The 14,875-nt window shown below is 37.3% G+C and overlaps 1 protein-coding gene across 1 annotated transcript in view; it reads left to right on the forward strand.

Annotated features, from left to right (window-relative positions):
• The window catches only part of STMN2 (stathmin 2), a 55,318-nt gene that overhangs the window by 13,053 nt on the left and 27,390 nt on the right, over nucleotides 1-14,875 (forward strand). The window contains exon 2 of the mRNA XM_004479093.5: nucleotides 13,779-13,874. Coding sequence (XP_004479150.1) covers nucleotides 13,779-13,874 — 96 coding nt within the window. The remainder of the gene's footprint in view (nucleotides 1-13,778; nucleotides 13,875-14,875) is intronic.

The raw sequence follows: 14,875 nt of genomic DNA on the forward strand, positions 1-14,875 counted from the left end.
TACAGAAATACCAGCCTGTAATACAAACTTAAGCTAGTGAATTTAGTGGAAAGAGGATTTGAACTCACTGTGGTCCAACACCTGTGCTCTTTAACCCCTGCCCTGTACTTTGTTTCTACGGGAAAGCCAGCTGGACCACTGACAAAATCAGCAGATATCACTGCGGCTGATGGTCAGCCCCTACTCTGCTCAGCCCTTGTCAATATAGCAACACAAGCAATAAGCGTTTATAGACCACCTGCTAACAGCTACACAGGATCTTACATGCTGGGAAAATACACCTTCCCTCATTCTCAAAAAAGTTAAGTATAATTGGGAAGAAAGGACTAGCAGAAAACAAAATAGTAGAAGAATAAGGACTAGCCTATGTGAAACAAGCCAGGAAATTGTGTCCTTGAGAAGAAACTCAAAGGCCCTTGTAACGGAAAATATTAAGCTTGAGTTACTTCTGTATTTAGGACAATACAAACCCAGCCTTAGGGGGTTGCATGAGTCATAATCTTTGGAGACATTTCCAAATCCTCACACTATCCTAGTACTAAACTGTTCTGTCCTGCCCTCACTATTATTACTTGGCAAGCTTTTTAAATATAAGCTATTATCCAAACCCAAGTCCACTGTTGGATGAAAATTTTCCAGGCTAAGTAAGTCTAGAAAAAGAGAGCCAACTTTGTGCATTTAGGTATTAACCAAGTTGTGATTTTTAAATAATATCAGCAACATTTATCCATGCAAATAAATTTTTGGTCCAATTTTTTATTATGACCAAGCCATATGGCATGTGATGCCACAAATAAAATAAAAGGCATAGTTTGTTTCAGTCTCATTCAGCCAGTTACAACAACATGTAATCCTTCTCATATCTGAAGAACAGATACCATGAATTCAAAAGAAGTTCCAGATAACATCCAAAAAGCTTATATTTTATGCCTCACTTATTCTGCCTAAAAATTAAGATAAAACTCAAAGTCAAAAATAGACCTTACATGTAGTATGTGAAGGAGTAATATTTGTCCTTACAATTTGAAGTCCAGGACATGTTTTGCTTTATGAAGCATTTGTGAGATTATAGTAATATTTTAACCATCATATATTTATTATGAAATACCAAGGCTCAGAAAGAGGAAATAATTTGCAAAGCAGAAATATGAAAAGCATTTCCATATTTCAGCATACTTCATTTAAGTAAAGTTGGGAAGAAATGCCATAAAAGAATTTGATTAAAAGAAGGGGATAAAGAAAGTCCTTCTTATAGAATATCCCTAAGGGTAAATCTGTATAGAATAAGAAAGTTACTCTATTTAAAGACAAAATTTGTTAAATGTTTAGAATCATGGAATTCCAGAATTTGGAGAAACCAATTATAGATGAGAAAGGAGATCCAAAGAGATTAAGTGATTTACTTAACTTCTTAAAATTAAAAATCTAGAATTCTAAAAGAACAATCATTTAACCCAAATCGCCTTCTGATGCTTGTTTTCATATCTCTAAAATGGGATGAATCCAGATTTATTCTACTACCCAAGAGCATAGTTTCACACGAAATGGTCTCAACATATTGCATAGTTTTGTTAAGTAAAAGGGAAATGCCCTTTTTCATGAAAACTTTGTAGCCAGAAGAGTTCTGGAAATGAAAAATACTACACCTCTGTTGCATTGGTCAGAAGGAGCCACAACAAGTACTGGATGCATCCCAAGAACTTTGTATCCACACCAAGCACTGGACTTCACACTACAGAGCATTTGCTTCCCAAGAAAGACTACAATAGGTGACTCCCGCTTTCCAAAGACTGGTTTTGGGGCTGTTCCCAAGTGCTGTGGAAAAGGAGATTAAAGACTTGGGAGGCTCAGGAGAGGAAAAAAATCTTGCCACAATGCAAAATAAATTGGTTTTTATTACCCAACATCAAAAATGTGTAAACATTTAAAAACAGGAAAAAGAGTCAAATATCAGAAAAAGATAGTGTTATGGGTTTTTTTTAAAGACTACCATCACTTCTATTCATTCACTATCCCCTCCTACTTCTGTTTTCTGCCCCGTTCCTGCCGCTGCCACCACCTGTACCACCCCCAAAAGAGGGAAGGAGGTTTCAAGAAATAAAGATTATTGGGTCTGATTTGTTCATCTATAAAATGAGAAGAATATTATGAGATGGTTTCTATTGCTTCTTCCACGTTTAAGATGTTATGGCTGGTGATTCTAATCACATGAGCGAAATGCAAGCATTAAAAATCTAAGCATATCTATACCACTGAACTTAAAGGCACTTTTTGGAGAAATAGTGCTTACCAATCCAAGTCAACCAGGTCTCATAGCGTGGGAAGAAACAAACAAAACACCTTCACAATGTATCTCCTCAAGGTATCAGTGGGATTCTCCTGATCTTGCAGGAATTCTTATTTTTTATCTCACAGGTTATGTTTGTTGTCAAATCTACCTGCAAGAGCATACACAATCATTTTTAAATCTTTCCAGGTTTTGTGTGTGTGCCATGTTATTACTTATTTTAAGTAAATCAAAACCCAGTTTTCCATTGTGTTATCCTTTCAGTGACCATTTGCTCCATTTTGGCATGAAGAGAATAACAAAGCTACATTTTTCACAGTACAAGTCTACAAAATGTTTGTGCCACCCAAAACCACTGTGTCTTACAGGAACAATAATTTCCTAATATCCAGAAGGAACAAAAAGCATGTAAAAAAAAAAAAAAAGACTTTAGAAAAATTTATCCTTAACTATGTTTTCTTTAATATTTTTGATCCTATTAGTGACAACACAAAATTGACTCTGGAACACAGGCTTCAGGCACATTGCTTGCTTGCTTTGTATTTCACACATGTTCCTTGCAAAATATTATGCTAATTAAAGTCATAGTATATGATTTGATGAATCCTATTTTACACGGCAAAGCTTAAAGTAGGATTTGAATTCCAAAACAAAAAGGCAATTTTCAGTGGCATATCTAGGTTACCCTGATGGATTTCTTTCACACTATTTTAGCGACTCCAAAATGGATGCTAAAGATAATTACAGTGTGGAAGCAATAGTAAGATGCACTTCACTGGTATCAAAGGCTCCATTACCCTCACATACTCTAAAAGTTCCTTAAAAATAAAATCACTGCAATGAGTTTTTAAAAATCAGGTGGCTCTAAACTGTGACAATATTCAGTTCCTGTTTTTAAATATTTATTTATTTATTATATATTCGTTCATTCTATTCTTGATATAAAGTGACTGTAGGACATACTACTTAAGCATGATTAGCAAATTCATATGGTTTATATTTCATTCAGGGGAAATAACTGACCTGACTGAGTTTTTGTTCACTGCCTCAGTTACATAAGCATTCAGTGCACAGTTTTGAATAATTAACTAAATTAAAACTTTAATAAATGTGATTTGAAAATCCAACTTTTAGGGTGCTATTGAGTACATGTTGCTTACTGTGCATACTACAAAATTTTATCAAATAACAGTCCAGAATTTTCCTTAGGTTTTTGGAAGCAAACAAAATGCTCACATGTGTGATTTTTGTGCCCTTTGCCTGAAAGAGTTATTGTCTTTTATTTTTCTAAGAAAGTATTTCAGGAGATAGTCATAAGTACAATTTGTACATTACCCAGGTAAGGATTCTATTTAGTGGAACCTTGGTGAATATTTGGCATAAATGCTTTTTTTATGCAAGCTTGATATAAATAGCTATTTTAAGTAGTACGGATTTTATAAGACACACTAAGAACTAAAACAAAGATATAGAGCTCTTTGAATGCATAAAAAGATTACACCATCCCAAGAAAAGAGAGGTTCACTTGCCAATTCTTCAAGAAATATGTTTTGAACTTCTAACAAATTTTCAGATTGTAGAGGAATTAAATCAGGATATAACTGATAGGGCTTTTGGCATAAATTGTTGCAGGGTCCCTACTTAATCCAGCTCTGTTTCTTCTCAATGTTCTATAAAAATTTGCAAATTCCATTATCTGAAGACAAACCCATCTCATGGTGAGAAACAGGATTCCATTTAAGTTCATTCATTCTATTTCCTCAGAACCCAAACCACTGGTCAATTTAATGGGAAAAATCAATTGGACCATTGTCTTCGTTTTCTAGGCTGCTCAAAACAGATACCATGAAATGGGAATGTATTAGCTTTCTGTTTGATGCCAGGATAAGGTCTAAATCAAGGCATCATCAAGACGATGCTTTCTTCCCAAAGACCGGCCACCGGTGATCATTGGTTCCTCTGCCATACGGCAAGGCACATGGCAGCATCTGTTGGTCCTTCATTCTCTTCCAGGTGTTGTTGCTTTCAGCTTCTTTCTTCCATGGCTTGCTCGCTCTCTCTCTTTCTCTCTCCCTCTCTCTTCATTCCATTTATAAAGGACTCCATTGATAGGATTAAGGCCCATCCTAAATGAGGTGGGTCATGCCTTAACTGAAGTAGCCTCTTCAAAAGGCTCTACTTACAGTGGGTTCCTACCCACAAGAATGGATTCAATTTAAGAACATATTTTTCTGGAGTATATACTGCTTCAAGCCACCACAATCATTAATTGAAATAGTGATTCGAATCTGATTTTTTTTTTCAATTTGATACTTGTGATAAAAAGCCTTGCATTTTCCCTTCTTGAAAGTTCTGCTTTCATTGAGAACCTAATAGGTAATCTACACTATAGGTACCACTTTCTTCAATACAAAGACCCGAATCATAGTCAGATTTCATTCTTCAGTCCATGTGAAGTAGAAGCAAGATCTTATTTTCTGGAGAAAGACCACATATTACAACAAGGTAAACAAGAAAATCAGCATCTATATCACTGATGATCAAAACATTTGTGATAATAGAAATTGATCTTACAAAAGCAATAATTGTTCTACACAAGATATGTGAGTTTTGCTGAATTAAGAATGGAGGCAAAATATTTTTTTACTCTTCAGCCAAAAATTAAAAAGTAATGTAGAGAGATTTAAATCCCTTAAGTACCACATTCAGCCATTTTTTTAAAAAAGATTTATTTTTTATTTATTTCTCTCCCCTCCCCACCCCCCATCAGGTGACTGTTCTCTGTGTTCATTTGCTGTGTGCTCTTCTGTGACCGCTTCTATCCTTATCAGCAGTACCGGGAATCTGTGTTTCTTTTTGTTGCGTCATCTTGTTGTGTCAACACTCAGTGTGTGCGGTGCCATCCTTGGGCAGGCTGCACTTTCTTTCGTGCTGGGTGGCTCTCCTTATGGGGCGCACTCCTTGCACATGGGGCTCCCCTACGCGGGGGACACCCCTATGTGGCACAGCACTCCTTGCACGCATCAGCACTGCGCATGGGCCAGCTCCACACGGGTCAGGGAGGCCTGGGCTTTGAACCTTGGACCTCCCATGTGGTAGGCAGACACCCTATCCATTGGGCCAAGTCCACTTCCCCATTCAACCATTTTGGAGACCCAGTATGAAGAACATCATGGCAGCCTCAAATAACAGTTGAATCCTGTTGTGGTTTCTTAGCTGCCATATAACATATACCAAATACCATACAATGGGTTGGTTTAAACTTCAGGAATATATTGGCTCATAGTTTTGATACTAGGAGAGGTCCAAAATTGAGGAATCAGCAAGGAAATGCGTTCTCCCAGAAGACCGACATTATGGGGCTGGCTGCCAGTGATCCTTAGTCCTTGGCTTTCCTGTCACATGGCACACATGGTGGTGTCTTCTTTTATTCCTGGTTTCAGCTGACTTCCACCTTCTAGCTGCTCCCTATGGCTTCTCTCTGTATGTCTACTTTCCTTTGTTTATAAGGACTTCAGCCACATCAGACGAGGCGCATCCTCATTCAGTTTGGGCACACCTTAACTAGTAATATCCTCAAAGTTCCTATTTACAAATGGGTTCACATAGGACCAGGGTTTGGGACCTGAGCATGTCTCATTTGGGGGACATGCTTCAATCCCCATCGCATCCCCTCTCAGGAGACTACAAGAGAGGAAAGAGGAGGGCGCTTCTTCATGAGAACACCACTCAGCTAGCTGAATAATATCCAGTTTTCACCCTCATCTTCTAAGTTGCAACCTCGCTAGAATTTTAGGTTTGTTACTGTAGGGTGGTAGTATTTGGGGGCTTAGGGGAAGAAGTCCCTTAGTGCTCTGAATTAAGCTTGGTGATAAAATCTTGAAATGTAAACTCCTGTAAAACTGCAGTGCAGTTTGGACTACATCAAGGACTACCAGAATTTCTTTCATTGAGGGTAAGAAAAAAAGGACAAGACCCTGCATGATACAGTCAACTCAGCAGGAGATTTAACTGGAACTGAGAGTAAGGCAAGGTCCCAGGCTGGTACAATTTACTGTTCCCATTAGAGTTTTTATCACAAGGACAGATTCATGCCATCCAGTTTCTTTTTCTTGCCACAATTCCAGTGCCAGGATTGTAGAACTGAAATTTAAGAGCCTCATATGTTTCTGTAAAACTCAGTGAGGGGTAAATGGCTTTCACCTTTTTAAATGCCCCTTTACTTGACTTGATATCTATTCATACATAAAAAGTGTGATGCTTGTGGCTGATCAAAATATTACCTTTCAAAACCTCCTGATCATTGGAGCTTAGGAGACCATAATTCTTGGGGGGGGGGGTGGGAATGAATATAGACTGAATTCATTTTTATACTAAATGAATTAGCATTACATCATCATAGCAGAAATAAGTATCTAGAACATTACCTCATATCAGTAATCTTCTGGGATATTAAAATAGATCTTTTGATCTGAGTTATTTATTTTTCTTTTTAAATGTTGAGTCTTCAATTACATATTCATCAACCAAAGTTTTTTAAGGCCCAAATCTGAGCCAGTATAGTATGTAAGAAGTGTTTTAAAGAAAATCATTTTAGTCTATTTCGTCTTTAAAGAAGAAAATCACAGTGATGATGTTCCCAAAAGTATTTCTACATAGGATGACGGATTTGACATTTTTTAAAAATAATATGACCTTGAGATCCAGGGCCCCAAAACAATTACACACTCACACTATATATATATGTGTGTGTGGTCAAAATGAAGTTAAGGTGAACATCAGGAGCTTAAATTAGGAAATGGAAAAAGAAGCATCACAAAGAGCTAAATAACTGATTCCCATCTATGTTAAGACTAAGGACATAAGAGGAAGAAAGCGGGGGAAGACAGAATTAGGACAGCAGTGGTAAAGTGTGGGTTTAGTGTTATTAAACACTGAATTGTGGGTGTAAGTCTCCAGTCTTTTTAGAACAAATGAGCAAAGGACCCTGTTTCTCCCTCTGCCTGCTGTCCTTTTAAATCCAGGCACAAGCAGTGAGGACTGCGAGGGAAGTAGAGACCACAACTACGCCCATAATTTGCCAGGTTCTAAAGATACCTCTGCCTGGAAATGACACACATTTTTTCCTAAGTAAGGAGACTTTCTATCTCTTTTTATATAAGTTGGTAAAACTTCTAACAAAGGGCTTTTTGTCAATGAAATCTCTCAGAAGCCAATGCAAACTGAATTGTTATAAAACCAAGTACAAGGCACCCATATCCTGCATTCTGTCTATCATCTGATTTTATCCTTTACTTTCTTCCCAGAGGTCTTAAGAAAGAAGAAATTGAAGTTGAATCCCAATTGGCTCTTAAGGACTTGCCAAGAAAACCTCCCTGATTGACTCACATGATTGCAAAAAAAAAACAATAGAAAGGAAAGGAGGAAAAGGAATATGTTAGCAGGCCCTGGGGACTCTTCAGCAGAAACATCCAAAACAGATGCGGGTACAGTCAGCCAGTCCTCTGAATGACTGTTCCCACAGGCGTCAAAAACGCCACGTATTGGGATACAAGACAAGTAGCCCACTCGGGGATGATAAGATATTTTCTCCCAAAGCAGTACATTAATGACAATTCCAGAGCAGTCCTTACTGTCTTTCATATATTAACAGGAAGTTAATACATTCTGCTGCTCTTTTACACATTAGTAAAAGAGCATTAGTCAAAATTATGGAGTCAGGTGAAATGTTGCCCAGAATTAATAAATAAAAGAAAATTTCAAGATACAACTGATTCCAAATTAAACAACAATGCAATGATAAGAATGAGAACTCATGCTGATGGTTGTCCCCACACAAGCCAAGTAAAGTAGAAAATAGAAAATTTTTAAACCACTTATTTTTATTTGGACCATTCAGAAATAATAAGATAATAATAAGATAATAAGATATATTGTCATGAGCAATATATATTATTTTCTTGTTAAACCACAATGTGTATAAATTAAGATGATTTGAAAAGTTTTAGTAGAGGGCTCAGGGGTTATGATAGACCTTTAGAAGAATGGGTGAAATATTATATTCAAGTGTCTATTTTATATTTTTCCAGGTAAGAAAATCTCTTGGTTGTTTTAATATATCCCAAAATCTAATCTGACTATTAAGTCTATAATACTGATTGTATTATTCTTATAAACCATGCTGTGTTCCTCAAAGTAAAAAGCACTCTCTAGATCTACAAAAACACACTAAAGAAAAAAAAATTTGAAAAAATTCAAGTAATTGCCTACCAAATGTCACTCTTTTGATATCCAAATAACTGATGCAAAAGTAGTTTTTTATAAAATATCTGAGAATTGCCACAATCCTCTATTCACCTGCTTAGCTGTGATAATGACTGTGCCAGGATATTTTTAGTCCTATAATAAGAATATATATACTCACTTCCTTTTGAGAAATTGTTCCTGAAGTTTCTAGCCATCTCTGTACCATTATTTATTGTTCAGTAATAATCTACATATTAAAAAAAAGTTACACTTTTCTTTTAAAGCCTCTATACTTGTTATCTACCCCATGTACTCAATGACTCTCATGTGGGAATGAAACAAAGAATAAGTTGCCAAAGAAACGTGAGAAGAGAAAAAAGCCTTGGACTCTTTGTTTTAAAATCAGTAATAGTATACTTTATTGTCCTGTCAGAAACAATATATTGACATTTGAAGTTATGTGTAAAACATCAGAACAAACTGTTGGGAAGTGACTATCACTAAGAGCAAGGCAGGTAGAGTCAGACAGGCCTACATTCAAACTACACTCCACATTTTATGATGCATCAGACCTTGGGCAAGTTACCCAATTTGAGTCTTTTTCCTTCAACTTTCTCAGAGCATTGTTAAGAAGAAGATTAAATGAGAAAAAGCATGCAAATCACTTAGCACAATACTGGCACATTGTACTCAACAAATAGTAGCTGTTAACCATTATTCGTAGTTCATTGTAGCCATTTGGATGAATGGAAGAAAACAATGTTCATATATCATTAGGTTAAGTGGTTATTGCGATAGAATTGTTTTATTTTGTGTGGGTTGAATTTTAAATGAATTCACTGGAGAAATGCACTTAATTGCAAACATTAGTAGTTAATAGCAAATGCAACCAACTATGGAAAAGATAATATGAAATTACCTCCCACATCGCCACAAACGTGCTTACAGTTCTGCTTAAGGTTGGGATGTAGTGAAAAGACTGAAATATACTGTTTCCCCAAAACCTATGAAGAAAATGATTGTCAATGCTAACCATGAAATATCAATAGTGAAACCTTATTAGCATGTTTCTTATATCACTTCACATTTGCTTGAGTTTTTTATTGTTTTCTTGGAAGTTTAACGCAAATTATTTTTATTTCTGTGGCTCAATCCATGCCCTAATTTCTGAAAATCCACCCCATCCTCCTAGATACAGATGGAAAGCTTCCCTTGACCATCCATCAGCAAGGATCTCTCACTCTCTTTCCTTTTCATTTCCAGACTCTTATTGATATACTCAAAACCTTACAGTCTTTTTATTGCCTTTTCTCTTGATCCCCACATTTGATCATTATTCCACATCAGTTCTTCTTTCATAAGGCTTCTAGCATCTTTCTTTTTCCTTTGCACTGCCATTTTCCTAAGCCCTCCCAAATCACCTGCTAAACGTGATGCCACTGTGTCACAATATGCTTCCTGACAATATGTCTTCCCTGCATAAACTGGCCAGAAAAATCTTTGTAAGATGAGGCTTTTATCATGTAACCCCTTTTTCAAGGAGTTCAATAGCTCCCTATCAGGCTGATCATAATGTCCAAACAGGGACATGTTTGAAACTGAAGGGGTTATGATTAACAGGCATAAACCACAAGTTTGCAGGCAAACCAAGACTTAAACCGTTAGACTACCCATTGCCACCTCTGTGCTTCTCCAACTCACTCCTAGAAATGTTTCTAAGTATAGGATTCAAAAATGAACTCTCAAGTTCTTTAAGTTTGCATGTTTAAAATTCATGGCATTTTGACATTCTAGTACCTAATATAATCATGTTTGTTTTTATGTTTTTTGTTTTTATGTAAACATATTGTTTTAAACCACATACCTTTTGCGTGAACAAAAATTCAAAACATCTTACCCAAAGTCTTGGAGCAAAATCAACCCTGAGGAAGACTTACCATGAAGACACATCTCTTAGAACCCCATTCACAGTATAGTCTATGAAAATGCTGCCTCCTGGGGCACAGAGAATGCCATTCACAAAGACCGTGAAGTGAATGATGTCCCTGGAGCTATCACACCACTCATAAAGTCACTGCTCTACCCACAAGTGTCTTCGATTCAATCTCTTTAGAACCCCATCTCTCTATCAACCACAATAAAGATACGTCTTCTCTCTTCCTTGCTTTCCGCAACACTATTCAGTCTTCAAGATCCAGGTCCATTTGTTCTGGTTACCAGATAAAATACAAGACACCCAGGTCAATTTGAATTTCACATAAACAGCAAATCATTGTTTGGTAAATATAGGACACGTACACTATTTGAGGCAAATATCTGGAATTCAAATTTCGCTGGATGTCCTGTATTTTTATTTGCTAAAACTTGCTACACTAATTGTAAAGCCTTTCCTGATGGCCCTTACCCTGCCCCATGCCAGAACTTTGGGGTTCTTGTGGACTTCTAATACAAATCACCTGGGCTGCCATTGGATACTTAGCAATTTTGCATGTTTTTTCATCCATTTTATACCCATGTACTCCACCTCCCTGACTTGAAATCTCCTTGAAAGCAGAGACACTGTTATATCTCTGTAATTCCAGAAAACCTTGTAGAAAATCTTGCCTATAACTGGAAACATAAATATTGGATAAATGAGAAATTGATTAAAAGTCAATGAGCAAGACTATTAACAAGCACTTTCTGCTCCATGCAGAACTATGCTATAAATTATTTCATAGATGTCTAAGATGTAGTAATTGCCTTCCATGAGCTTAAAAGTCTAGTTAATGAAAATTATCCATCAAAAACCAGTAGGGAATGACCCTAAACAGTATAAAATCAAGTCCAAGATTGTGTAGTACAACCTGCTAAGAGTAATAAGAGATCGGTGTAGGAAGCATTAAAAGAAAGAGAAGACACTGAGGAGGTGGAACCTGAATTGGGACTCAAAGTTTGGGTAGGATTTAGATGGAAAGAGGGGACTGAGAAGAGGGAGGCTCCTGGGGGAAATATGGGCAACTTCACCAGTGGAGAGGAAGTCCTTCCCAGGAAAGTATGCCTTTGCTGCAGACAATCAGGATTTGCTTGGGCTAAAATTGTAAGTGATTTTAAAGAGCAAACTAGGATTCAGAGCAACTACATCATTGTACCTACACGATGACTGTTGCTGTGTGGTGTCAACACCATGCATAGTCATAGCCTTTAACAAAGAAACTAAAGTAAGGAAACTAACCAAAGTAAGCTCACCTGGGTTTTGTCTCCCAGACCACCTGGGAAAGGAAAAAAAACATTTTTTATCAGTTTGGGTTATACATTGTGCATAGGATTGTAAATGGGTTGCTCTCTTACAAATTTTATACCCCTTTCTCTTCATTAGCTTGCCCAGCATAATTAGTGCAGTGGCCTTACCTCAAATTACTGAATTTCATTTCCAAGAAACTGAAGTCAAATAGCAAGAATGCTTCTCTTCAGTGGAAATTCATCTTCTTTTACTACTTTATGAGATTAAAAATCTTTTGTTGTTGTTGTTGTTTTTAATTTCTGGATTGGTCCAAGCTAACAGTGTTGGAATCTTTAAGATGTGCTTCTAATTTGTGCTTAGCTTTGCAAACTGTTTTGGATACCATTTCTTATTCTCTTACTTCACTGTAGCTGTTTCCACTCAGTTCATGGAGTTAGGCATATGAAGCCACCATCCTTGGACAGAAGTTGTGATTAACACTTGAACAGCCATTGAAAGATCTGCTTGGGCCTTTATAAGGGACAGAATTTCATTAGTTGAATAAACAAATAAGACAAATAAATATCATTTCAGCCTTCTAAATTTCCACAGGTATCCAATAAAATTTCTCAGAATGTATGTTGGCAGGACTGTTAATGGTACAAGGCAACTAGTGTTGCTTATTTTAAGGAAGTAAGCTAAACAGGGAAAGAGGACTTTCAGCATTGACTTTGGGTATGTCAGTTTGAACCATATGCCAATATTTGGTCTTTTCAATCATATGCAAACATGCCCAGCCCTTCTGACACATTGAGCCTCACCCTGTAAATGGAGCAGAATAAGGTCTCTTAGCAACCTTGAGAAAGAATAATCCACTGCTTTGATCCACTGACCAAGAATGATTTTGGCTGATGTGAGGCTCAGTTTTCCATTTGCAAAATTGGTGGTGGGGTAGATGGGCCATTGACTGGATGATCTCTTAGAACCTGCCAATCTAACATTCTGTGATTCTAAAGCCTCCAGGTATTGAATCTGCTTCCTATTGGCCATCAAAGGGTACGCCTGCAGGGTTTCCCACCTTAAGGTACTTGAATTACAGTCATGATCAGAAGACCCTGCCAAAAGGCAAATGTTACCTATGAGTTTCAATATATTTGGCCATCACTATCTGTTTATACTTTCTCACAAATTAGCGCACAATGTATGTACAATTTTTCCATTTTCCTTAATTTATTAATTTCACTGAATTAACAATCAACAGAGATGAGAAAATTCCACCTCCTTAGCCCTATGTAGAGGTCTGGTGACACTTGTCCCAGACAAGTAGGTGCCCTCCAAGGTTACCAGAGCAGGAGACTTCTTGGAGCAACATGGGAAAATGAAAGGAAGAGGGTGAAAGAAGGAAGGGGGATGGTGGGCTCCCAAACAAATTATGCAGAGAGAGAAGCAGAGCCTATCTGATCTCAGGTCCAGGTTTTTGTTGAGTGTAAAAACAGGCAGAGATAAGCAAATGTACTTGGGGATAAAGAGAAAGCAGCAAGACAGGACCCTGGAGGATGTATCTGCATAATAACTATTCTGGTGAATTCTCTATCCCCAGATGGATATGTGGCTCTTCTGGCTGAACAAGCAAAGGACTATCTACTAAATCTTTCCTGTTGACACTAGACTCGCCTGTACACTTACCAGAATGGGCCTATCTCTCTTCTAACTTTGTTTCTGTTTCTTCCACATCCTTCCTACCTCTCTCTCTTATTCTGCTGGATCTTGATTCCTTCTGCTTTCATTCATTTCTCTAACTCCCTTTCTCTCACTTGTTATCTAACCTGTTATATTATGGAAATTATGTCCTCTGTATTTTTATGCTAATGATGAAATAAAGCATATACACGTCTTAGTTCTATTTCAGTCTTTCATTCAAATATGTTTCATGTCCTTGGCAGAATTCATTTGCAAGAGTTTCTAATTATTATTTGAATGAAAAGACACAATAAGAGAAAACTCAGAAAACAAAAGATACTAATTTTGAGTCTTCTCTTTCAGCCTACAAGGAAAAAATGAAGGAGCTGTCCATGCTGTCGCTGATCTGCTCTTGCTTTTACCCAGAACCTCGCAACATCAACATCTACACTTACGATGGTGAGCTGCCTAGGCTAGCAATGACCCTTGCTATGACTAGATCGTTTGCAAAAAGCTTGGATATATGTTTCTCTCACACAGCTCCTGCTATAAGTAAATCAATATTCTGTAGATCTCACTATTGACTCACTACGTGTAGCTCTTAGGTGGTATTGATTGCCTGTTGCTCAAAATGGTTCAGATTTAGTCCTAACAACACATCACGTCTTAAGAACAACCATGGCTGCACTGCTATTAGCAGCCGCATCCGGCATATCAACAGCCACAATACGGCTAGGGCTCATCTTTTTAAATAATGTTTATGCTAAACCATACTTAGAGAATATCATAATTTACAAGAAAAATGTTTTATACTTAGAAAATTCAAGAAAGAAAATCAAACAGCCATCAGTCTTTTTGATTTATTGTCGTTTTAAGACAGTCACCATATTTTGTGTATACATGTCAACAAGCTAATAAGGGCCAATAATAAAACTGACTGATGTCGAAGGCCCCAGATAAAGAGGGTTTGAAAAGAAAAGACTAAAGAACAGGCACCGCAGTTAACTTTACTGAAGTGTAACCCTTCGGTTTGGCTTCATCTTGATTCCTTATGCTTAGCTGGTTTCCTTCCTGTCTCTGTCACTATCTCACATGACCTCAGACAAGTTACTTAGCTTCTCTGAGCCTCATTTAACCTTCCTTAGTTGTCGTGGGTTTAAATGGTTTCCTGCACCTGAAGGGCTCAGCACCAAGCCCAGTGCCATGTAAGCACTCAAGAACAGTAGCCACCATTTTCAACAATATCATCCTCGCTTAATTCAGTCAATTTCATCAAAACGCAGGCTACCTTTATGTGCATAGATACAGTTGAGGCATATATAGTTTGCTACCTGTTTGGCTGACAATTATTTTTCTTTTCTACAGGGTAAAGAAACACATTAAAGATAAGGTGAAAGAATCCCGTGGCAGTTAACCCCTTCTGTCCCTTTGAAGCCTATCCCAGACTCAAAGGCCTTTCC

The sequence above is a fragment of the Dasypus novemcinctus genome, chromosome 14 (assembly GCF_030445035.2).
Source record: "Dasypus novemcinctus isolate mDasNov1 chromosome 14, mDasNov1.1.hap2, whole genome shotgun sequence".
NCBI lineage: Eukaryota > Metazoa > Chordata > Mammalia > Cingulata > Dasypodidae > Dasypus > Dasypus novemcinctus.